General features: G+C 41.6%; 1 protein-coding gene across 6 annotated transcripts in view; it reads right to left on the reverse strand.

Moving 5' to 3' along the window:
- The window catches only part of GATB (glutamyl-tRNA amidotransferase subunit B), a 65,325-nt gene that overhangs the window by 27,380 nt on the left and 14,100 nt on the right, over positions 1 to 23,845 (reverse strand). For all 6 annotated transcript variants that reach the window (XR_014529908.1, XR_014529909.1, XR_014529910.1 and 3 more), the window contains exons 5-12: positions 23,354 to 23,476; positions 18,577 to 18,690; positions 16,403 to 16,487; positions 15,393 to 15,437; positions 12,919 to 13,108; positions 9,061 to 9,194; positions 8,392 to 8,470; positions 3,271 to 3,405 (exon numbers count right to left, since the gene is read on the reverse strand). Coding sequence is in view for 1 of the 6 variants with exons in the window: in XM_083520047.1 (XP_083376173.1) it covers positions 3,271 to 3,405; positions 8,392 to 8,470; positions 9,061 to 9,194; positions 12,919 to 13,108; positions 15,393 to 15,437; positions 16,403 to 16,487; positions 18,577 to 18,690; positions 23,354 to 23,476 (905 nt within the window). In the remaining 5 variants the exon portion in view is untranslated. The remainder of the gene's footprint in view (positions 1 to 3,270; positions 3,406 to 8,391; positions 8,471 to 9,060; positions 9,195 to 12,918; positions 13,109 to 15,392; positions 15,438 to 16,402; positions 16,488 to 18,576; positions 18,691 to 23,353; positions 23,477 to 23,845) is intronic.

Below are 23,845 nucleotides of genomic sequence, written 5' to 3' on the forward strand. Positions count from 1 at the left end.
TTGCTAACAGCAAGCTTGGTGTAGAGAGCATGCATTGTGAAATTAGATTGTTGCCCCGATCAGTCTTCACCACTAATGAGGTGAAGGAACATTACAGCACTCTACAGCAGGCTTGTAATGGAGTCGGTTACAAGAGGCAGTACATAACTTTCCGTTAGTTGGGCCAACAAGTTATCTCGCCAGTACAGCTGATATTTCTCCATTAACTTTTTTTAAAAAAGATATATACATGGTGTTTTTCAAGAGCAATAAGTGATTTCACAGATTTAAAAATATACATTAACCCATGTATGTTGTTTGTTTGTTTCTGAATTCTGAAACAAGTTCCTGCTCAGCAGGAAAACTGGTGGTGGGGGGAGTGAACTGGCTTGCTTGAGCACCTAGCAATTTAACAGTATCCCAGAAGGAGGTATGATTGGCTCGAACTCTGAACTGGAGCACTGCTATTCAGGCAGATATGGGGGACTTTTGGCTCTTCAGATGATGTTCGCCTGACCATTGGCTGTGCTGACTGGAGCTGATAGGAATTGGAATCCATCATCCTCTGGAGGACCACATGTTCCGTAGGCCTGAACTAGAGTGTCGGGATGTGCTTTTACCATTTTACTACAGGCCCCACTCGTTTGAAAGGAAGCTCTCAGCACTAAAAGAGCAGCAATGAAAGTCTTGGAAAGAATAAAGCAGGTCTGTAGAACCTGCTACTGTTATGTCAACCACAGCCCACCAGCCATGTACTCTGATCCGCCAAAAGAAATCACAGCCTTTCCTAGTCTTGTAAGGTAAGCGAAGACAAGAGTCCTATAAACCCACTAGCTGAGATGCATTTGGCTTGGTGGGTCATATGAATCCCACTTCTGCATCAGAGCAATGGTTCCTTTAGTCCAGCGGTTCTCCCCAGATGTTGTTGGACTACAACTCCCATTGTCCCTGAGCTCTGGCCTTGCTAGCTAGGGGTGATGGGAGTTGTAGTTCAACAACATCTGGGGACCCACAGGTTGAGAAAGGCTGCTTTAGTCCATCAGCTTGTTGATGGCAGTGGCCACCCAGATCTTCTGGGGAGCCCACAAGCACAACATGAAGGCAATAGCCTTATTGTTGTTCCCCAGCAGCTGGTATTCAGTAGCACCCTGACTCTGAACTTGGAAGCTGCAAGCAGACATCGTAACTAGTACCACTGGACTGGATTGAAGGGAAGCAGTGCATTCAGAACTTGCATCCTACTTTCAGGCTGAGCAGGGAGTAATCTTTGGACTAAGAAGAAGAAAAAATGCAGCTACTCAATCTCACAACTATACACTAATTCAAGGTGTGATGGGGTAGAGCTGCCCTGTGGACACTGGTTTCATTGCTTACCTGGGCAAGGGCGCCGACAGGACTGTATGGTGGCACTGGGGGACAGTCACTAATCTTGGGCAACCTCACTGGTCCCTAGGAAAGGGGAGCAGCAGTGCCTGTGGCAGGAGGGGGGCTCCAGGGCCCGACCCAAACACACCACTACTGAGTGTTTGCCAGCACTTGAATTAGTATGCAGTACTAAGAGATATGGCATCTGCTTTGTGGCTGTAACACATGCACAGCTTCTGCAACACCTAGACACTTTTCAGATGACTTATGGGACTTACTATTATGCTTAACTGAGAAGCGATCTTTCAAAACCATTCAGAATGTAAGGTATTCTTTCACTCTTCCAGTTAAAAGCTCTTATTAAAGCAAGATACCTGTTCTGTCAACAAGTGTAACCAAAGCTGAAGGGCTTATTCAAATAATTCTATAAACAATACAGTTATTGCCACAGTATTGGAAAACCAAGTAAGTTCTCTTCAGGTAATGCTTGCTTGCGGAGGGGAAAATCTAATTTTCCCAGCACCCAAAACATAGCTTTCTGTTGCTGGGGCAAAATAACATATTTCCTCAGGGCTAGCACTGCAGTTTCTAATCTGATTGCCAAAGCCACAGAGGAGGTGGTTGCAGATTTATAGCACATAGAAGGTTGCTAGATAGTCCCAGTGGCATCAGTGATACGACACAACTCTCCCTATCCTGTTTTGTGACTCTAAAATAAACATTGCTTCAAAATCACTTACAGGGGCTACGTGGCAGTATGTATCAAAAAGGGTCTTTCACCATCCCCTACTTCTATTCCCAAACATCCAGCTATGTTCTGCCGTTTTGTGGCATGATTGGTTTGCTCTTGGAACTGAATAGTTCTATCTTTGCAAAAAGACTATGGTGAGTGTTTTGTCTATTATACAGGAATTGGACACAGTGTTACTTGCCCTGGAAAAGGGCTTGCAGGATTATCCTGTTGATATTGAAGCCGTTGTGGCAAATACTTCGATTAGTTATCTGGAAAAAGTCCTAACTCATACATAAGATCTCATGGTAGTGTGAGCATAGAGTCACCAATTTAAATAGTGTCTTATAGTTTAGAAAAGCAGAATCAAAACAGCCTTTGATTTTTCATGCCCGCCTCCACTAGAATACTAGTTAAAGAATTAAATACTCAAAATCCATGTTGTTACTGAAACAAAAAACACTTGTGCTCCTTGATCTGTTCTAATGCTCAGACTGTCTCTGCTTGCGCTTCAGTACCAGCTGGAAAATACAGAGGTACTTTCATCAGCCACTGCAAATTAGTTAGCACGATGAAGGTCAGACAGACCTAGCACACACTCATTTTATTTATCAAAAGCTCTCTGCAAAGCTGTTAGCCTCCACAGAAGGGCTATGGGCGTGGGTAGTATTGTTCTCGATAGATGTTAGCATTTTCCCTACTGCATATGTAACCAGACAACATTTTACTTAACGTTAAGCCATTCATTGCTGCTTTTCCAATCTGTGCTCTGGAGAGAACGCAAAAGCACTTACTCTTTATAAAGCTAATTCTGGATCTTTGGAAGGATTTCTTTTAATTTGCAAGGATTTTTTTAATAAAAAAATTAACTGTAAAATTAGAAGCTTCAGGTGGAGATATTTTCTACTTTGCTCCTATTATTCCATGCAAATGCTATTTTGCAAGCATTCAGTCTATACAGAATATTCACATTAGCGTAGAGTTGCTGGAGTCAAGGGGACATGGATTTAAGTTGCCATCTCCTGCAGCCACTTCATGTGTCACAATGCAATTTCCCTCCCATTTTCTCTGAAGAGTTTCCAAACAAAAGGGCAACATGGAAGGAAGGTGGCAATTTAAATCTTTTATCTCCACCACCCACCCTGAAGAGTCAAAGTCTCTTGTTCCCAATTTCCCAGGGTTGCTATCAATATCACCTCTTTCTGATGGGCTCCCATCACAGTCTGACAGATGCACTCAAGCTCATTCTGATCCTGCAACAGTTCAAGCTTCTCTTCTTTAACAATCAGAGATGGAGTCTTCCCTTCCCCCTTCCACATCACTTCCAACACCTGCAGCATCAAGATAAAGGAAAATCAGCGCTTGAAACATGTCTCTCAGAAGGCAAGGATGACGTTTGCAATAAGAAGAAGGCAAAGACGTATTAACGGGCATAATGACTCCCATTCTGACACAAAATCAGAAATCAATCTACTGATGACATCCCATATCTAGATGTGCAAAGCATGTAAAGTTTCCTACTTCTCAGGTAAGTTTCCTTTAGAAAAATCATGATCGCCTCTTTCTGGACTCGCATTTCTAGTTCTCCTAGAAAGCAGGGGAATATTTAGTCTCATGTGCCAAGCAGGTATTTTTTAATTGTGGCACAGGTATGCAAGGGTATGTTACAATCCTACTGAGAAGGTATTTTTGGTGACCCTTGTCCAATCGTAAAAAGCGTCATTAGAAGAGTCCCACATGCCTGAACACAAACACCTCTACACTTTAGGGTCTACGGTATCCAGTACTACTGTAGTTACTGCCCAAAACAGTAACACTAGGCTGAACGAATACTTCTCCTGGCTCCTAATGCTGTTCGCAGGCTCCACATAATAAAGCATCTCACATTTGGGCTCATCACAGTTCAATAATGTGCCACAATAAAATGTCTATTGATCAGGCTTGGTGGAAAATCTCTCTCATATTTTCTTCCTTTATAAGGGATAATTCATGTCCATTCTTTAAGTCTGTAAAATGCAGCATCTTCCTTTTGGTTAAAAAAGGGCGCTCTTAACGGAAGTCTGGTCTCAAATGTACTGTTCAAAGTTAAGATTATTAATGCAGACTGGTTATAACTAACTGGTATGTACAAGTGTGTGTCTAATACTATGGATTGAATACATATTCCAGGTAGTTTTTGGATCTCTTTCCCTGCCCCTCAATGCTTGCTCATCTGCGTACCATGACGATTTTGACCATAACTGTGAATACCACACTGTGTTGGGACTGCATAGCTGGTAATACTTATTAAGGGTGTGGTCTTTGCATATGCACACCATCTGAACCCTATCTGTTATTCCATGGAGTATGGATAAATGAAATTGCAAAATGAGATTTAGTTGAGATGCCTGCATTGCAGGGAACACTTGGCTAGATGATCCTCAGCGTCTCTTCCAACTCTCCAATTCTATGATTCTGAATCTCCCATAGAGTTACCATTTAACCAGGCAACTGTTACTCTGCTGACTGTCAGTGGGAGAAAAAGGAGTTTAGATACATAAAGGCAGGTCATAGACCACAGAGGTGTGGAAGGTTATAATGCAGAACCCTGTGGCAGCTCTAGCCCAGTTATCCATCACTGTGAAGCACAGCTGGATGAACTTAAGTGTCTGTCTGGAATAATTATTAGTTAAAGTTACAGTGCTTTGTAGTTGGACTCTGATACCTTGGAAAAAACCCTAGAGAATGGGGCTATTTATAAAAAAGCAATTTCTTTGGGCAGTCATTTTCTGTATTCCCTCTGCTCTTATTTCAGAGATGGTGGCAGAGAGGGAGAGAGAGCGCAGAAGGAGAGAAAGAGACCTTTTAAAACAGCTGCTTCTGTTCGTTCCTGCACTGAAGACATAATTGCATGTTTGGGCAATTGCAATCTGCCAATGCAGAAATGACTGTCATGTTGGAAATTCCATGTTACTAATTCACCAAAGCTAAGAAAATGGAAGTGCTTTTTAATGTAACGCTCCCTACCACAATTAGCATTGCTTTACACAAAACAAGATTAAAATGAGATGGGGGAGAACTAACAAAGTTACAAATCTTCCGCCACAACGGATGAAATTTCTCCCAGGGCTACAAGATCACCTGGTCCAAAGTAACGGTGCAGGTATGTGGCAAACTACACACTGACACTATTTGAGCCCCTCTTCAAATTAATCTGCCTTGCACCAAGTCTCCAAGCTGTTAACTTGCAGTTGCATTTGTTTGGTCGGAGGCCACAAAATTTGCCATAACAAAGCAATCTCACATAGCCACTGTACAACTTGGTCTCATTCCTGAGACAGTCAAGGCATGTGATGGTGTTAAATATATTTAAGTAAGCATATCAGAATCTTTTGCAGGGAAGAGATAGGATAAAGACCCTGTGTTCATCAGGGTTGACAATATATAATATGCGACTAGATGGACCATTGACATTACTCAGTGTGAGGCACCTCTCTATCTATAAAAGCTGGGATTTGTGCAGCTTCCCTGTCAGAGCTCTTAATCAAGGAAAACACAACTCACCTGAAAGGTTCTGTTGTGTAGATATGAATTAATTGGCTATACAGTAAGCAAACAAGCACACACCTGGAAAGATTCTCTGGTTACTGTTTGGAAAAAGATTTGTTTGGGAGTGCTGCAATTACACAATGCAGCCATATTTCCTCTCATGGCCACAGAACATACAATTTCTAATAAGGCTCACAGCCCTTCACAATTTGAGCTTCCTGATCCGCAGAAAGCATAAACAACAACAACAACAGAAACAGCAGCAGCAGCAGCAGCAGCAGCAGCAGCAGCAGCAATAACCCTGCTGGAAGCTTCCAACAATGTGTACATGTGTTGCCTGTGTGCGTGTGTCTCAGTTTGCCTAGCCCATCAGTGCTGCAGTTCAATCACCCCACTCTCAAATGCAGCAATTCATTCACTGTTGTGAATGCGTGTATATAGCTATTTGTGCCCTCAGGCCATCCAATCTCCCTGCCTACTGCTGAGAATCGTTAGAAACATTTGTTATTCTTCAGACATCTAGCCCATCAACGTCCTCTTCTAAATGTAGCAAGGATGCTGTTTTTCACAGGATCAACCAATAATAGCCAAACAATGACATTGTTAGTTGGTGTCTTCATTATTTTGGTTATTAGATTGCATTTGTGAAGCCCACCCTGGATTTGAGGTGGGTATAAATCTTGAAGAGATTATATACGAGTTCTATTACAAACAAATATATTATAAAATACGAGTTCTATTACAAACAGATGAAAGCTAAAATGTCCTTCCCCCAACGGGTAAAAGGTAAAGGTTTGACTGGATGCTTAAGTCCAGTCAAAGGCAACTATGGGGTGCAGCACTTATCTCGCTTTCAGGCTGAGGGAACCAGTGTTTGTCCACCAACAGCTTTCCAGGTCATGTGGCCAGCATGACTAAACCACTTCTGGCGCAACGGAACATCATGATGGAAGCCAGAGCACATGGAAACACAGTTTACCTTCCTGCCACAGCGGTACCTATTTATCTACTTGCATGGGTGTGCTTTTGAACTGCTAGGTTGGCAGAAGCTGGGACAGAGCAATGGGAGCTCACCCCATTGCGTGGATTTGAACCGCCAACCTTCCGATCAGCAAGCCCAAGAAGCTCTGTGGTTCAGACCACCCGCTCTCTCCCATGAACACAGTATATATGTTTTGACAAATCGAGAAAAAAATATTAGAAATCTAAACTCTCTCTGTAAGACACTGAGCTGGTTTACAGATTTTAAAATGAACTATGCTTTAATGTGAACATAAACACAATGTGCAAGCTGATGTGCCATCTAAACCTGGGCTTGTGCTTTGTTTCTCTCCAAACAAACCATGAAAGGTAAGGTTTGTTCTTTGTTTACCACTCATGGTTTGTTTGGAAAGAAACAAACCATGAGCCTAGGTTTGGATGACACACGAGTCAGACTCTGGCTACTTTCATTAGCAGGAAGGAGTGCATAAGGAACTTTCCTGTAGTGTGCAAAGCTCAATCACATTATACCATAGTTTGTGACATGTGAAGTGGACCACTGAGAGCGTTGATAGGTGACCAAATATCAATGCATTTATGGAACTTCTGCAAAAAGCATGCAGAGGACACTGGGTAATGGTACCATGCCAACCTGCTTCATACAATACATTTTTTCAAATTCTTAGGGTTCAGTGCTCTTAAAAATACTGTCCCATCCTTTGCTAGGCTGCTACTGCAGAAGAGAACAGAGGTCATATCGCAGTGGCAATCATGGTGATTAGCTGCCAATAATGTTCATATAACTGATGCCTCTTCACAGGGACAAAAGGCAGTAAACTGCCATTCAGTCTCAGTTACAGACAAGTCCAAGATTACTGTACATGCCCCATGAACTATAGTCACAAGTTAAAAACAACCCAAACACACACACATGCTGTATAAAAATGTTTAAATTATTAGCGTTACATCATTCATTTATTAATTAAAATTATATCCCATCCCACCTTCCAAAGGAGCTCAGGGTTACAAACAGCAAACCACAAAATAACAAAAAGTTATTTACAAAACATTTTGAAGAAGCTTGCATATCTCTTATATGGGACTGAGGTTTGGAGTACACATGGTAATGATCCTGTATAGTTTTCTCCACGTCCAAACCCCCATCAATAATTTATTTTCACTTAAAGTGGCCTCTGAGGCTACAGTCTCCAATAGTAATCTAGCATTAGGGGAATATGAACTCTGGCAGCTTTTCAGCTCTAAAATGTGTCCTTCCCCCCATGCCAGCCATTTTGCGAGCCATGGAGAAAAACAAAAGGATACCTTTTATTTTCCTCTACAGAGACAAAAAGAGATTGGGTGGGCAGCTGGCTATTTGAAGGTTGATGACAGGCCAAGAAGGAAGATTTAATATTATTCCATCTCCAAAAGAAAATTTTGAGTGGGGGTGTGGAAGTAGAGAATCACTGCCACATATGATTTTCACCCAATGCTGAAATCCTACCCACATTGCTCAATAGAGCTAAGTTCAAGTGAGACTTATTTCAGAATACATACGCACAGGATCAGCCTATCAGCCTTGCACAAGTAGGCCCAAACAAAGATCCTTTTACCTTTTGTCGTTTCTTTGTAACTGATCACAAAAATGAGGATTATTGAGATAACAGATAACAGCTTTTTAAAAAAAGGGGGGCGTGTTTTCAAACTAAGGCCAAACAAGATATAACATTTTACAAATTCAAGACTCAAATGCACCGTGACACAAACAAGCTCATGGTGAAGGCAATGTTAAAAAGAGGAATGCTCACTTGTTTGGCTGCCGAGGAAGAAATCGTTCCGCTTTCCAGAAGGTTCAGAAGTTCAGCCAAAAGAAGAGGACTGACCGGACTAGACCACATAAAATGAATTGAAATAAGCAGAGATGCAGAAATACAGCACAAGCTACTCATCACATTTAATATGGTTGTATCAAAGTTGGGATGTGCAGAAAACCATCTGAGCAAAAGGCTCCAACTGTTTTGCCTGGGTTGTACATTAGGTTTCCCCATGACCATCCTAATCCAGTTCTGTTCATGCAATTTTAAACAGGAAGAGATGTGCTAGTTGCAAATGGGAACACGCATCCCACAGAGAGTACTGTAGTGCTGGCTGACATCTGTAGTCATTTGCACATTCTAATGGATGTTCACCCCTGCAAAATACTTTTCTCCTTCACCCATTGATCTCACCCCTCTTCCTTTTGCAAATTAGTAGAATCAGATAAAGAAGGTTCAGTATGATTTTTATGCATCAGTTGAACAACAGTAACTACTATGTAAGAAACTGAACCTTGAAGGTTACTGTGGCATCCTTAATCACTGAACAGTTTATTCAGATGCCCATGTGGTAACAGAGGACTACATTATTTACCATTATCGAAGACTAATATTTGTGTACAGATTTGCTTGCGCAAAAGTATAAACATTAAAAAGCCTCACCTTTCCTTTACTTCAAGGTTATACTGTTTTAAGTAGCCAAGAATATCTTTTATAATCCAGCCAACGACCTTTTTGGGAGCCATTCCTGTTGCATTCACCACAGCTTCAAAAAATTCTACTAATCCATCTTCATTCTGCTCAGAGACAAAATGGTGTGTTAAGATGGCAGCAGCCGAACCAGCTATCCATACCACCAGAAAACCAAAACCAAAAAATAAAAACTCATATCCATGAGCTTTCGGGTCTTATCACATGTGGAATATTCTTAACCTCTTGGCTTCTCAGCTATTCGCAACAGTCAATTGATCAACATGCCTCAAGTTAACTTCACAATGCTTCCAAAAACTGCCACTGCATGAGTATTCAATAGAATAGCAAGATAGGCATGACTTTAGCCTCTCCACTGCTAGTTTTGCAGAAACTGTATACCCTTACAATTCTTGAAGTTTTTTGCTTGTGTGTGTATGTTTTCACAGTTAGGCTGCTCTTTTTAGTGTTCTGAGACCACCAAATACATACACAATCAGAACGGCACGACCCACCCTGAAAGCATGCCATAGTTTTTCTTCCCTTCCCTGTGAAATCTGATGACATCACAGAAGCACGTGAGCACTCACATTATAAGGGAGTGTCCCAAGGGAGAGATGTGTAAACAGGTGGTAAAAAATTGTATCTATGTCACTAGGCAGTTAAAGAAAGGCACAGTTGTTGAGTCTAGTGGGGAAAGAGGAGCTTGGAAAAACTCCTGTTAACCCAGTATGAAAGATCAGCCAGGACTCACCCTGCTTACTGTCCAATTTCATAATACTCTATACTGATGCTTTCTAAAATGGCTGAAATAGATATGGCTACAACAGCCCACCCAACATCTGAACCAGAACTGGCACATACAGTCAGAATCAATTTCAGACAAACACAAAGCAAGAGGAAAACACACAACTCTATAATCTTTAAACAGATTATATAGAGATCCGGTAATTAAAGGCAGATCAGCAAGCATCATTAGTCACAATGTAAATGCTTCTGTCAAATGCGAGTGTGTGTTTTAAGTTGAATCAAAACTCCTCCTGAGTGACAAGCTGAATCCTTGCCTTCTAGTTCTTGCAGTTTTTGTATTGCAAGCAAGACTCGAGCAGTCGTTTGCTTCCAGACAGCTTTTACTGCCGGAAAGTTGATCAAAATGCATGGCAGACTCAAACTAGCACTCACTCAGCACAGAAGGCTGGAGTAATCCTATGACTCATAGGAGGAATATTTTTCTCTCAGACAGTTTGTCAGCTTAGGGAATAAGCTCACACACAAGGCAACCCTTGAACGGAACTTGCTTATATCCAGTGCCAAGTGCAATCGTCTCCAAAATCCTAACCCTTATCCAGTCCCATTCAGTTCAAAGCAAGTTTGTCAGGAGATTCCATTTTCTTACTGCATACATTATACACATATTCCTAAGAGCTTGATGAGATGTTCAGTCTGGTAGAAAGCCTACATATTTAACAAGTACACCGATGTGGATCTGTCTACTACTGCTGCCATTTTAAATTTCATACACACACTTGCATGCAAGTCAAAGATGTCAGGAGATGTTTGGGGAGAATGCTCGGGATGTATCGGAAATAACACCCTGGACCCACAGCAACACTAACATGCCTAGTGTCCATTCAATCGAAGGAGAGATTTCAGCAGGAGCTCAGAGCAATTACCAGCAGTGTGCAGGCAGAACCAATTGGAAGGGGGCCATTTGGTCCAGGGCCTTGAGATCAAAGGGGGCCTCACATTTAGACACCCAATGCGTCCCATAAGGCTGTAACTATCATATGTAATGTATAAAAAGCTGTTATTGTTGAAGCAGAGGCAAAAGTATGTGAACAGCTCAGTCAAATTAAAAGCATTTGGTGAAATTTTAGCAATATAAGCTAAACTTCAGAAAGTAGGTATCACTTTTCACTAGCGAAATGTGCTATTTATCAGTGGTTTGGGGAAGTGTGGGATTTTCTCACTGCTGAAAATACTGGGAGCCAAATTACTTACTGTGAGCAGAGCAAAACCAGAGCTCCTTTTATTTTTTATATTCACTGAATATGCTGGAGGTCTTGGTGGAACAGCAACCTAGTCCAAAGGATACCAAACTATATACATACATTAAAGCCTTATAACTTTAACCCTTATTTAGATCTGTGTTTCACCATACAATGCCTTATTCATACCTGCTTCAGCTACATGTACAACACTGAATTTATTGCCTTTGCTGCATATTGTTTGTTTGTTTTATGCGCAGGCTCTAATTATTTTATTTTTATTTTTATTTTTGGGGGCTCGTTACAGTTAATGTAGCCTGGTGGAAATTTAGAATACATACTTCAAAATCTCCCTAAGGATTAATGCAACACGAACTAACCAAAGAATAATAATAATATTTCATTACTGAAGTATGACTTTATTTTAATGCAATTTCCCCTCCACAATGCTTCCGCTAACAAGTTGGCAGGGAGTGTGGATCTTGCATTTTGAAGGTGTCCCAGTACCTATGCCATTTATTTAATGAGCACGCTTGGGCACTCTTAACTTGAAAGACTGCTCATTAGATTTATGCATCCTCCCCATTAGCAATCTGTTTGTATTCCTGATGTAGGCTTAAAACACCAACGGAAACTAGATGTCTCAGGTGAATTTAGATTAGCTGGACTCTCAGTAAATCAAAAGAAAAGAAATAGTGTTTGTAGAACAATACCCCGCCCCCTCCCCAAGACCTAAATGTAGAGAGAATGGATGGCAGGGAGTCATTATTGGACCAAAAACATTGATAGTACTCAACGGGTTGGCTCAATTGGCTCAGTGGGTTGGTACCATCTTCAGAATAAGCACCTGTTACTTTCTGCTCAACTATACAGGCTTCCAGAATAGGCCTGGTGTCCAAGTGTCAGAAAGATACATTAGACAGAAAGAGATGAGGAAGGAAAAAAACACAGGAGAAAAGGCTAACATTAGTCAAAGCTGAGTACTCAGCAGAATGAAAGGAATCTAAGGTTAGGCTAGGCAGTCTCATTTATTTCCACTGCTAAAAAGAAGCCCTGGAGCCAGCATATATGTTACATGAAAGGGCTTGTTCATATAGTAGGCTTATGACAGATACATGCATGATTAAATTCCAGAAAAGTGTCACAGTTTCTTTCTAGTATTTAGAGTGCATTAACGTAAGTTTATGGTAGAATAATGGATCAAATGTCATAAAGCCATATGGTGCTGTTCTTTTCTATGTTCTTTTCTCCCCCTTTAAGCTACAAGGGTGGTCCAAAGGTCATGCATCCAAGAGAAGGTTAACAAAAAATTTAAAACTGCTTGGCGTGCGACTTTTCAATATTACAGACAGCGATACTCCACGGAATATAGCCACAAGCTGAAGAATAATGTGGAAAAAGCCCTACTGGCCCAGCTCTTAAGATTGATTGAGCTGGTACATTAGGATGAGATGCACCAACTGGGCTCACAGAGCACATACTTTAATGCCAGCATTCCAGAGATAGCAGTGTTGTAGGCAAATACACTGAAAAAATTACAATACAGGAATGTTTTTAAGACAAAAAGGGTTTTGAGGCTACAATAACTAGCTATATATTTCAATTTACTATGATGCGGATGGACGCATGCCAAAAAAAAAGAAAAAAGCAGGTATAGTTTCAGAGACCCTCTTGTGTACATTATCTGAGCATAAACAGCCAAGCGTGTTGAACTCATTTTCTACGTAAGAAAAATCTATGAGAACTGACAGCTGGTTAATATGACATTTTTAGGAGTGTTTTCTGAAGCACTGAATCTTTTGATGTTTCTTGGTTTACTTGAATGTTCAGTCAATAGACCTACCAATAAGGTGAAACTGTGCTGAGGCTGAATCCCATAACATTCAACAAGCTTTGCTCTCTTCGCACTGGGGAGGTCAGGAAGCCTCTCCCGAAGCCAATCAATATTCACCACTTGCCGGTCGCTTGTGTGAGCAGGCGAAGATTTTGAATCGCGAAGAATCAATGGAGGAAGGTTCGGCTCCGGCATAAACCTGGGAGAAAAGAAAGGGAGGCTGCTCTGCTGTCCTTTTCACTTCAACCCTTTAGCCACATGCCAGCCACCTGTGATGAAGTTGCTCCTTCTCCGAACAATTATGGGACTTAACGTAAGGAAACCAAATGCTCGGAGTCCACAGCTGAGTGCAAGTCCTCTCAGCAGCAACAGATCAGCCCCTGTGCCGAGGTGCATAGCCTCAAGCGGCCTTTCTTTTTTGATGATCCGCCACTGGCTGTCAACAGCCAGCAACGGGGAGAAGGAATAAATTTAAGCCATTTTACGCCCTTCCCAAAAAACACAAACAAAATGCAGATGTCGCTTATCGTCCTCGGTGCCAAACAGGACCTGTGATTTCAGACCAACTGGGAGTACAATCTGGCAAAGGGGAAAAGGAAGAGTGACAGCCAGATGCTAGCAGTGTTCCACGCAGGTTGCAACCTCCCTCGTATTAGTCGGAGGAGTTTCAATGAAAGGAGGAAACCGCGCTAAAAGCCAAGTTGCCATCTTCAGTGGGGTGCCATGGCAAATAAATCTGAGTGACAACATCAAATGACAAGGGCTGCGCCGAAGAAGGGGCTGATTCAAGCCACCACAAAAACATGGCGATTAAAGAGCCAACTCCTGCCTTGCAGGAACAAATGATGGATTTGCAAACACAATTAAAGTGTTGCCATGTCTCTTTGCAAACAGCTGAGATGCATTCCTTGAAGAAGTTAGACTTAAGCTACACCCACTGCTTTCAAATCCAGATTTCAATAAACAAAAGCACAGTTTAAAAAGCAAATTTCACTATAGGTTTTGAATTGATTTATCCATGCTTTGTTTCTCCCCGTTTTTATTTTATTTTAAATAAAACATTCAAGTTCATCAGTTGTAGCAGTGAAACAGGCTGAGGCTAGCAGATGTGGAAAGAACTAATGAAATAGCCACAGCCCTCTCCTCACACAGTATCCTGCGATATAGGAAAATGAGGTCTAAAGAGGTTAGCACTGCATTAGCTACAGTGTTCAACTGCATTAGCTGTGGAAAAATCAAAACTCTATTGAAAAAAGTACACCCACTTTTATCCATGTAGCAAGGATATTATGATCAAATGATGATGGACAACTGGAAGTGCTATTTGTGCAGCTTTGAACATACCTGGAAGTGGGCTTTTAACAAATTTCAGCTGGTAAAAAAAATTTGTAGCACAGAATACTAAAGAGGTGGCAGCTATTTCAAATATTTGAAGGGCTGTCAGAAAACAACAAATCAGATTTATTTTCTGTTGCTCCAGAGGGGTAGGAGCTAAATCCATTGGTTCAAAGTAAAAGAAAAAGAAAGATTTTTTTAAAAGAAAAAAATCATTTAAAGAGTAAACATTAGAAAGAACTTCATGATGGTATGAGCAATCCGACAGTAGAACAGACCAGCTTGGAGTGTGATATATTCTCAACTCACTTTTACTCAGTAGACCCATAGGTCATGGCTAACTTAGTTCCATTAATTTCAATGGGTTTACTTTCGGGAATACAACTCTGTCTTCTAGCAGCCAGGGATAGATTGCAAAGTCCTGACTGATGACCAGCAAACAAGAATGAATGTTATTTTTAGCAGTGGTCTGTCTTGGGATCATTTATAGAAAATTTTCTGGTTTGCCTTTCAGCCCTCTGGGCCCTCCAAGCTTGTTTACATTTATAGCAACAAAACACTATAGTCTTGGTACAATAAAAATGAGAACAGTAAAACAGTTAGAGCATGGTGCTGATAACATCAAGGTTGTGAGTTCATACGGGCCACCTGCCTGTTGGACTAGATGACCCTTGGGTTTCCTTCCAACCCTACAGTTCTATGATTCCAAAGTAAACCGACAATAAAAATCCACCAGAAGCCTGCAGAAGCCAACATATCTTGACTAAAGGCCATTACTGAATAGGCCAGTTGAACCTGTCTTGGGAGAAGGAGGGTTGCTGCTATAGAGAAGGCCCTCTCTCATGCTACCTGCTAGTCTCAATGTGATTTGGCAGTGGAACATGGAAGCATTACAAATTATAAACTTCACTGTTAAAATATTAATAAATGCATCAGAGCAATACCCTCCCTCCCCGCACCTGATGTAAGCCAAACCGGAGGGCAGCAGGTGACTAATTCTGTTCAGCTTCCTCTCAACTCCGAGGAATCACTCTGTGAGGTAATTACCATCACCAATGACTTGTCAGGTCTGAGGAAGCCAAAAGGGAATCACAACTTACAGGTGCTCAACGAAGTGCTTCCTTCAGAAACAATCTAAAGATAATTACCGATAGTCTTGTTTTCCTTCTTTGTCTCTCATTGCTATGGTGCGCCTAAAAAAATAAGGACAAGAAGTTAGGTTGGTTGACTAGTGCCAACAGTGAGGAATCCCCTCCTGCAGCCAACCTAGCTGACTGCTCCTTGACAAGTGGGGTTCACTGACATTTTAAGCTTCAAATTCGTCCTTTGCAGCTTCATGGTTACCTGATGTCAGGTGTGGGGGCAGGTGGCCATGGTTTGGAAAAACAGCCTGCTGGATCTAATTTGGCCATAGGCCAGAGGTTCCTCATGGCCACCCTAACAGATAGTTTGGCATATTTACTGTACTCTTAGCAATTTAAATGCTTATCTCCTGAACAGGCAGCCCTGTTTAGGGAAGCTTTTAATGTTTAATAGACTATTGTATTTTAATATTCTGTTGGAAGCTGCCCAGAGTGGCTGGGGAAACCCAGCCAGATGGGCGGGGTATAAATAAATTATTATTATTATTATTATTATTATTATTATTATTATTATTATTATTCTGCCGACTTCAGCGTCTTTACATGGGAATCTTCCCACTCACAGAGGCATAATCACACAATTATCTCAGTATGTAACAGGTAGCAGGGGGTGGGGGGGAAGAAACCTAGGCGCTTTGGTGGTTGTATGCCAAGTCCACCCTCTGTAGAATTTGACTTTCAGAATTTAAACACAAAAAGGAGAATGTGTAGAAAACCAAAACTACAAATATGGCAGAAAGCCAGATTGCCACAGGCAAGAACCATCACACAGAATTTCAAAGTACTTTCCTCATAGCTACCACATGTCCAGTGGCTGTATGAACAGGCCATGGGTCCATAATTCAAAATAATTTTGTTTAGGAACTGAGCATCAGATATGTTCAGGGTGGCTCTGTGGCTAATAAAGTTGCCTTCCTCTCAGTTGAGATTTTTTTGGGGGTGGGGATGGGTATGTCCTTCCAATATGCAACAAACAATCCCCACCAACGGTAGAATGAAAAACTTGAAAAACTTACCCACGTTTAAAGTCAAAGGCTCTGGTTTCATTCAAAATAGTTCCTCCATTCTCCAGCTCTTCAATTTGCCTTTGTATTTCATAGTCTTAACAAAACAAATAAATTAAGCTTAGTTGTGATGCACCTTTGCCTATTTAAAATTTTCAAACCGGGGGGAAGGGGGGAGACACACACTTTAAAACGTTTATCGATGCCAAAGTAAGCCTAACAGAAATATTAGAGAATCACAAATAAACTGAATTGCTTTCTGACATTTAATTTATACCGTTTTTGGAAGGCATAAATTTTCAACACAATCCCATTCCAAAACACCCTGAAGACATACAGCTGAAACAGTCATTCCGCTCTCATACAGAATAAGACTGACTGCACACTTTTATCTCCACCTTTATTCAAAAGGGCCTTTGTTGGACTAATTTCTTTTGGAGATCAAGAGCAAGTTCTGTGTTTTTTGACTCACCCCGAGATGCAAAAATAACCCACATATACAGAAATATAATAAATCTGCCTTACTCCAAGTGAAACCACTGGTCCACCTGGCAGTGACTATCCAGGATTAAACTACAGTCCTTCTGGTTCTCCCTGGAGATGCCACAGACTGACCTTTATGTATGCAAAGCATGCGCTCTACCACTGAGCTACAGCCCTTCCTCTAACATATAGTGGCACTCATAAATCTTGACTGAGTCCTAGAAGACATGCTTCCCCACCTGGCCTGGGACTGACTCCAGCTACAAAAGCTTAGGCTGCTGAACAGACTCTTGGGCTGAGGTATTGTTTAGGGGTTTTTGTTGTGGGGGGGTTGTTGCTGTTATATTACTATTTTTGAGTCTCTGTTTCAGATCTTACTATGATTTATGTGGAAACTGAGCAATTTGGTGGTGTACTTTTTGATGTTTTATTGATTGTTTATGACTATTTTTGTTACGTTTTGTGATTATGGTTTCCCCCCCATGTTGTAAGTGGCCTTAAGCATGGTTGTATCTATGGAAAGGCAGCATACGAACAAAATTATGTACAGTGGAACCTCAGGTTGTGTGTGTAATCCGTGACGGAGGCACGTCCTCAACCAGCAGCGTTCGTAACCTGTAGCACCGCGTCTGCGCATGCTCGTGATGCGATTTGGCGTATCTGCGCATGCGCGAGCAGCAAAACCCAGAAGTAACCCTTTCTAGTACTTCCGAGTTTCCCTCAGTCCGCAACCTGAAAACACGTAACCCGAAGCATTTGTAACCCAAGATACCACTGTATGTATATCCCTGTATTGTAGGGGTTTCGACTAGACAGTATTTGGGCTCCCTCCCAACTCTATGATTCTATGTAAATGTTTCCTTTCTCTATACTGAGCCCAATAATTCTCTTGCATAGAAACACAGCAACATCCATGTGACACTCACATTGTAGATACACATTCTCTGTGGATCACACACTCCCCCCCCACTGTGTCTCTTGTGTCATCTAAGAGAATGTGGCCGTGCTACTATGGAACTAAAACTGTCATGGGCTAAACAGCAAGCCATTACATTTTGCTTTCTTTGTTGCAGAGGAGGCCCCGCTAACAAAAACCCACCAATCAATTGCCAGCCAAGAAATTATACTTTCCCTGTATTATAACACCACATTTCATGCATGTGTGCACACCTAATGGGCTAACATGCAATATAAGGTAATAACTTAAAACAAGGAAAACAGAATTAAGAAGAACAAATTAAACCAGCATGCTTGCATTTCAGCCAATTAAGTGCCGTTTAAGTAGTTTGCAGGCACCTGGTCCTATTGATTACAGAAGTGATGGTACAAGCAGCCATTCCAAACAAGGAAGGCAGCAAAGAAGTTATGTTCCCGGTCAAGGTCTCCTCCCCCAAAGGCTCGTTCCAATCACTGTATTTCTAGACCATCTGTGGCCAGGGGCAAAAGCTACACCCCAGTCACACAAAAGCCAAAGGTTTCTACACAGAGAGACCGCTATTAACGCAAAACATTATTACAGTTCACAATGATGGATTTCAGCTAGGCTAAAAACATCAAAACAATGCATACAACTTAGAGGTAGCAGGTTTGTATATATTATTAGCATAACCTGCCCAGTAACAGAAACTGATGTAGTTTTTTTCTGGCATGGGATTCCAAACTCCCTGTCCAGATTTTCATTTGGGAGGAAGTGCTTCACTTACCTATGGCCTTGGCAAGAAATCGGGCACTGTTGATATTCTTCACTTCAGTCCTCACTCCAAGACGTTCTCCAGGGCGATGCACGGATACATTGGCATCTACTCTCAGTTGACCCTCTAAAGAGATATCAGCAGTAGAATGAGATTTCATCAAATGGAATTAATCCCACATTATCTGCAAGTGGTTTGTACAGGGCTTCCAATAAAAAGTTTGGGACAGGGACATGGATTAGCTGTCCCTGAAGAGAATCAAAGGGCCATTTCTTCCTTCATGCCTGCATCTTTCTACACCTGAAGATCTAACAAGAAGGGATTGACAGTTCTGTCAGAGACAACACACACACACACTGGAATCTCTTCTAGAGATTTGTCCCAAGTCGACATTTCTTATCTGTGAAACAAGCACATGGACATCCCTCTCAAGATAGCAGATGCATACATCTTAAGACACAGAAGCAATTGAGAGAATACCCAACCGTTTCAGAAATCAAATGGAATGAAGCTCTTACATCATTTCCAAGCTTCTAGACTCATTTTGAATAGACTTCAAGTCATTGCTTCAGAGCTATATGGGATTTGTGTAACCATAGTTATTTTTATATATATATATATATATATATATATATATATATATATATATATATAATAGAGGACATGCCCCCCATTAAGGTTTTGTAGCTCAGATACGAATTCCTGGCAAGACTACATAGCACAGAGAACTGCGGCACAACATTTGGAATCTACTGTGCAAACTTTGTGCAATGTGACACCTCCTTTAATCAGACTTTGTTTCTTGAGGTTTTAACCAAACTAATAGTTGTACACGAAGGTCCTCTGATGATCCTCCCTAGGAAGAGAAGAGAAATCTGACCAAAGTCCCTAACGGCAAGCAGTGAAACCACAAAACGTCAAGACAGAATATGGCTTTTGTCTAGTATGAAACTATCATTTGAGGAGTTCACATAGCTCTGTCACAAAGCCAATTACTGCTCAGGGCAGATTTACTGAAGTGTCCTTGAAAATTTACGCCTCAAGGACAGGTGTCAGAAACCTGTTTTTGCCTTCCCTGCAAGGAACTGTAATCTTTGCCACAAATACAATTTCGAAGCCTTCCCAGCTGCCAAAAAGTGTCATACATATAGCCCTGTAGAAAGTGATGCAGAGGGCAATCTCCTGCAAAAGAGAAAGCTGGGGTAGAAACACCACAACAGCCTTTTCGAGTTATTATTCTTTGCTTTTCCACATCCTTTGAAAAACAGGTATCTAACAGTCTGGCAACCAATATAACACCCTCCCCAATAAATGCCATCCCGCTAAATGACACAGAACACACACTTTTGCATCTTCCTTCTTATCAACACTTAAGTTAATGCCCTTTAAAGTGAAGCAAATATTGGATATTTACACAATGCAGTAAACAGCACAGGAATTGCATTTGTAAAGGATAAAAACTGATTGTCCAGCCAGTGTTAAGTCTTCTCAAGGGCACTTTCCAAAGACACAAGTGCTCCCATTCTATATTTTTGTGAAGAACACTAGGCAAGGAAAAGTGCTGGAGGACAGCACCCTTCCTTTTAAGACGTTCTCACAAAGCACATGCACATGGATGCAGTGTGTTTTTTTCTTTAAAAATATTTAGGGGGTACTCTCATTTTGGCTCAAGAAAATCACCATTTTATAGTTCAAACTGGGGAAAAATAAATACAGTAAATGGAAAAAAGTACAAATATTCACAAAATGTTTAGGGGCATGCGTACCCCTGCATCCCCCCAGGGGGAAAAAACACTGCATGGATGCAGTGAAATCTCATTGCCAGAATGATGGATGACTGCATGCTGCTGGTTTAGTTGTGGGTATGGATCTGTTTCTCCTCTGATCAGCAGCTTCTGGCATACTTCACACATGGCGATTTTTGTATTATAGTAAAGTATGAATACTGTAAGTGTGAAGTATGAAAATGCATGAATACAACAAACTTGTGTTTGAAAGCAGGTCTATCAAACAAGCACATTTGTCAGAGAGCTAGACTGCTCAATAAACTGACTGACTCAATAAATTGATTGGCTAATTTATGAATAAAGGAAAATATGAAGTTTCACCTAGCTCAGTATTGTCCACTCAACATAGTTTCAGGCAGGCCTATCTGGAGATGTTCATGAGCCGACACATACAGGAGTTTCTCAGTAGGCTTGTTAATGTGAAAAAGGTTCCCTCAAGACAAAGGCCTGAACATCACTGACTGAAGCCATTGGACCTCTTGCTTATATTGAGAGCTATATACACAACCAATTCTGTGGTTGTGTATGTATTGCACAAGTGCAGGAACCCAAACACAGAACCAACCAAGCAGACAAAAAAATCTGCATATTGTCCTTGAGACACATTTCATACTCCTATGATTCTACAAAATATCTATATGTAAATAAAGGTAAAGGTAAAGGGACCCCTGACCGTTAGGTACAGTCGCGGATGACTCTGGGGTTGTGGTGCTCATCTTGCTTTATTGGCCGAGGGAGCCGGTGTACAGTTTCCAGGTCATGTGGCCAGCATGATTAAGCCACTTCTGGCAAACCAGAGCAGCGCACAGAAACACCGTTTACCTTCCCGCCGGAGCGGTACCTATTTATCTACTTGTACTTCGTGCTTTTGAACTGCTAGGTTGGCAGGAGCTATATGTAAGTACATTTCCCCAAATCCTGAGGACTAGAAATATTTCTCTTTAAAAAAAGGCAAATATTGTCAGATATTCTATGCCCAGGACCCAGTTCCACAGGGCAATAATGAAACTGCAGAGTAACAGAAACTCTGCCTGTATTCCCTAAGACTTGAAATTGTATTTGTATTGAGTGGAAGTGAATCTCTACTACCTGTTCCCTTGGCCCACAGCTCATTTGTAGTTCTGATATGTCCTTTCTCACAATGCTCTTTCTGGTTTAAGGGTCCATTAAGCAACTGCATGTTCTTAGACTCCTAGCTGCAGATGAACTACTTATTGCTTACCCTTTGACAGTTCATACCTTCACCTTCATTTTTAAGTGACTTCAAAGTCCCACTCTTGTAGGTAGCAACCATGTGCTCAATCTACTCCTAGAGACTCTCATAGACCCTAGGGCACGGCATGGCAACCGGACAGCTAGCATCTCCCCCCAAATGCCTTCACCTTTTCCGATTATCTTGCAATGAAGCCATGTACCTGATCTAGGCACACTGCAGGTACCTGCTATTGAAAGGATGGATGTTGAATTCAGCCTTTGTCTCCACACTCAATTGGAAGATAGATAAGGCAGGAAGGGGCAAACTTATCCTCAATGAGAAATAGCTCAGATAATACAAAAGTAGCCTCTGTATCACTGGCTGAAAAATGAATGTGGCTGAATCTGATAAGACTGCAGGAAAAAAATACCACTAGCAGACAGAGGAGCAAATGGTGCAAGCCCCACAAGAATTTCACAGCCAAAAATCCGCCATTGGAAAAAAAGGATGCAAATTATTGTGCATTCCCTGAAAATTATATCTTAAGGAATATGCTCCGTGTCAAGGCTTATGGGTGCTTGCTCCTTCAGTTAAGTGTTGAAAATAAAAAAGAAGTCATCACAAAGAATACCTAAAAAGATGCCTTGGGCACCATTCAATACAAAAGCAGGAAACAAATGGAAACAAATAAATAATAAAAAAGATAAAAATCAATGAAACCTCTTCCAGGTTAAGGCTGCTTTCCTGAAAAAGTTCTTAGAAGCAACTGACACCAGCAGCAGCAGGAACTATTGCAACGGTAAGCAGAGGAATTGGTGTTAGAGAAGGCAGCAGAAAGCAAGGTAAACCTCAAGTAAACTGACAAGGAGTGGCAGGCGCCATCATCCACTCCATGCCCCACTGAGGGTTTATTTGGAAGGCAGCTGCCCTATTTAAGTGGCTACAATTTTTCTCTGCTGATGATTTCTGAACAGGAGGGGCGGAAATAAGCAACGCTGCTGTCCACTGTTCAGAAGCGCAGAGCCCACAGCAGACAGCGTGTTTCCTCCTAAATAATTATTGCTGCTTTCAGCAACTGTGAGGCTGCATGCAAAGATGAGAATATGAAGGAAAGGGGGAGGTGCCAAGATGCACACAATATAATAAGGAATTGAGTGTGAGAGATGTTGATGCTTATTCATGTCCTCCACTATAGTAGTTTGTGGAGATCTTGATCTAGAATGAATTCTGAGGTGCTGGACGAATCCTAATATGCAATTGGTATATGTACACATAGACATATACTGTACCATGTTAAGTGTTTGATATCAAACCATCCACTTCTACCCCCATCGCTTGATCCTCCCTCCAAACCCTCCCAGGATTGCTCCCACATAGCTGAGGTGAGCCCAGAGATTAACAATCGGGTTGCAACTGCAGTTGTTCAAAGATTCTGCATCACAGCATCACTTGGAAGGAAGGCAAGCAGGCAAGGGGAGGGGGAGGGAGAAGCAGCACAGAAGCCATCAGTCATTCCCTTCCTGCTAAGATTTATTATGTAAAATTTAGAAAGGCCTAGGAGTACAAAAGAATCTGAGCTGAAGATGAGGCAGCTGGGCCCCTCTCAGGCACCAGAGGCGCAAGTGACCTTAATTCAGAATCAGAAGATTTTGACGAAGGAAAAAAGAAACCAAAACACAACACGGCACCACAACAATACTGAACGATAAGCAGCTGGAAGGCAAAGTAAGTAAGATGCCGTGAAAGTGCCTTTGTGAGAGGAAAATTACAGCTGAGGAATGATAAACATGCCCTCCTAGGTCTCTACCTGCCATGTTTGCTTGGCTGCTCCCAAGAGCCTGCAGGATAAGCTGAAGCTCTCTCACTGCTGCAGCCGCCTCTTCCCCACAGCACATGTCGGGCTCCATGACAACCTCCATGAGGCCAACTCCTACCAGAGACAGACAAGAAATTCTGAACAGCAGCTTTTGATCTCATGTAAACAGTTCAGACATTAAAAAAGAAGAGCCCACGTGAAAAGTGCTTAAGCTTTTGTGTGAGGAGAAACTGGTAATCATTTATTATTTAATCACTGTCAAAACACTTGGATCTGCAGAACCGGCACACGAACGCTCATTTCCCTCTATCACCAAGAGAAAAAAAGAGGTCCAACATTTTTCAAGAGGAAAGCAGACAGCTCAAAAGCAGCGTTGAGTTGATTTAATATTTGTATCCCGCTTTTCCAGCAACAAATGTTGAGCACAGTGGCTCACAATAATCGCAGTAGCATTAAAAAAAACAACAAAAAACATTGCAATCA

Source organism: Podarcis liolepis (assembly GCF_965112155.1).
Source record: "Podarcis liolepis genome assembly, chromosome: 9".
NCBI lineage: Eukaryota > Metazoa > Chordata > Lepidosauria > Squamata > Lacertidae > Podarcis > Podarcis liolepis.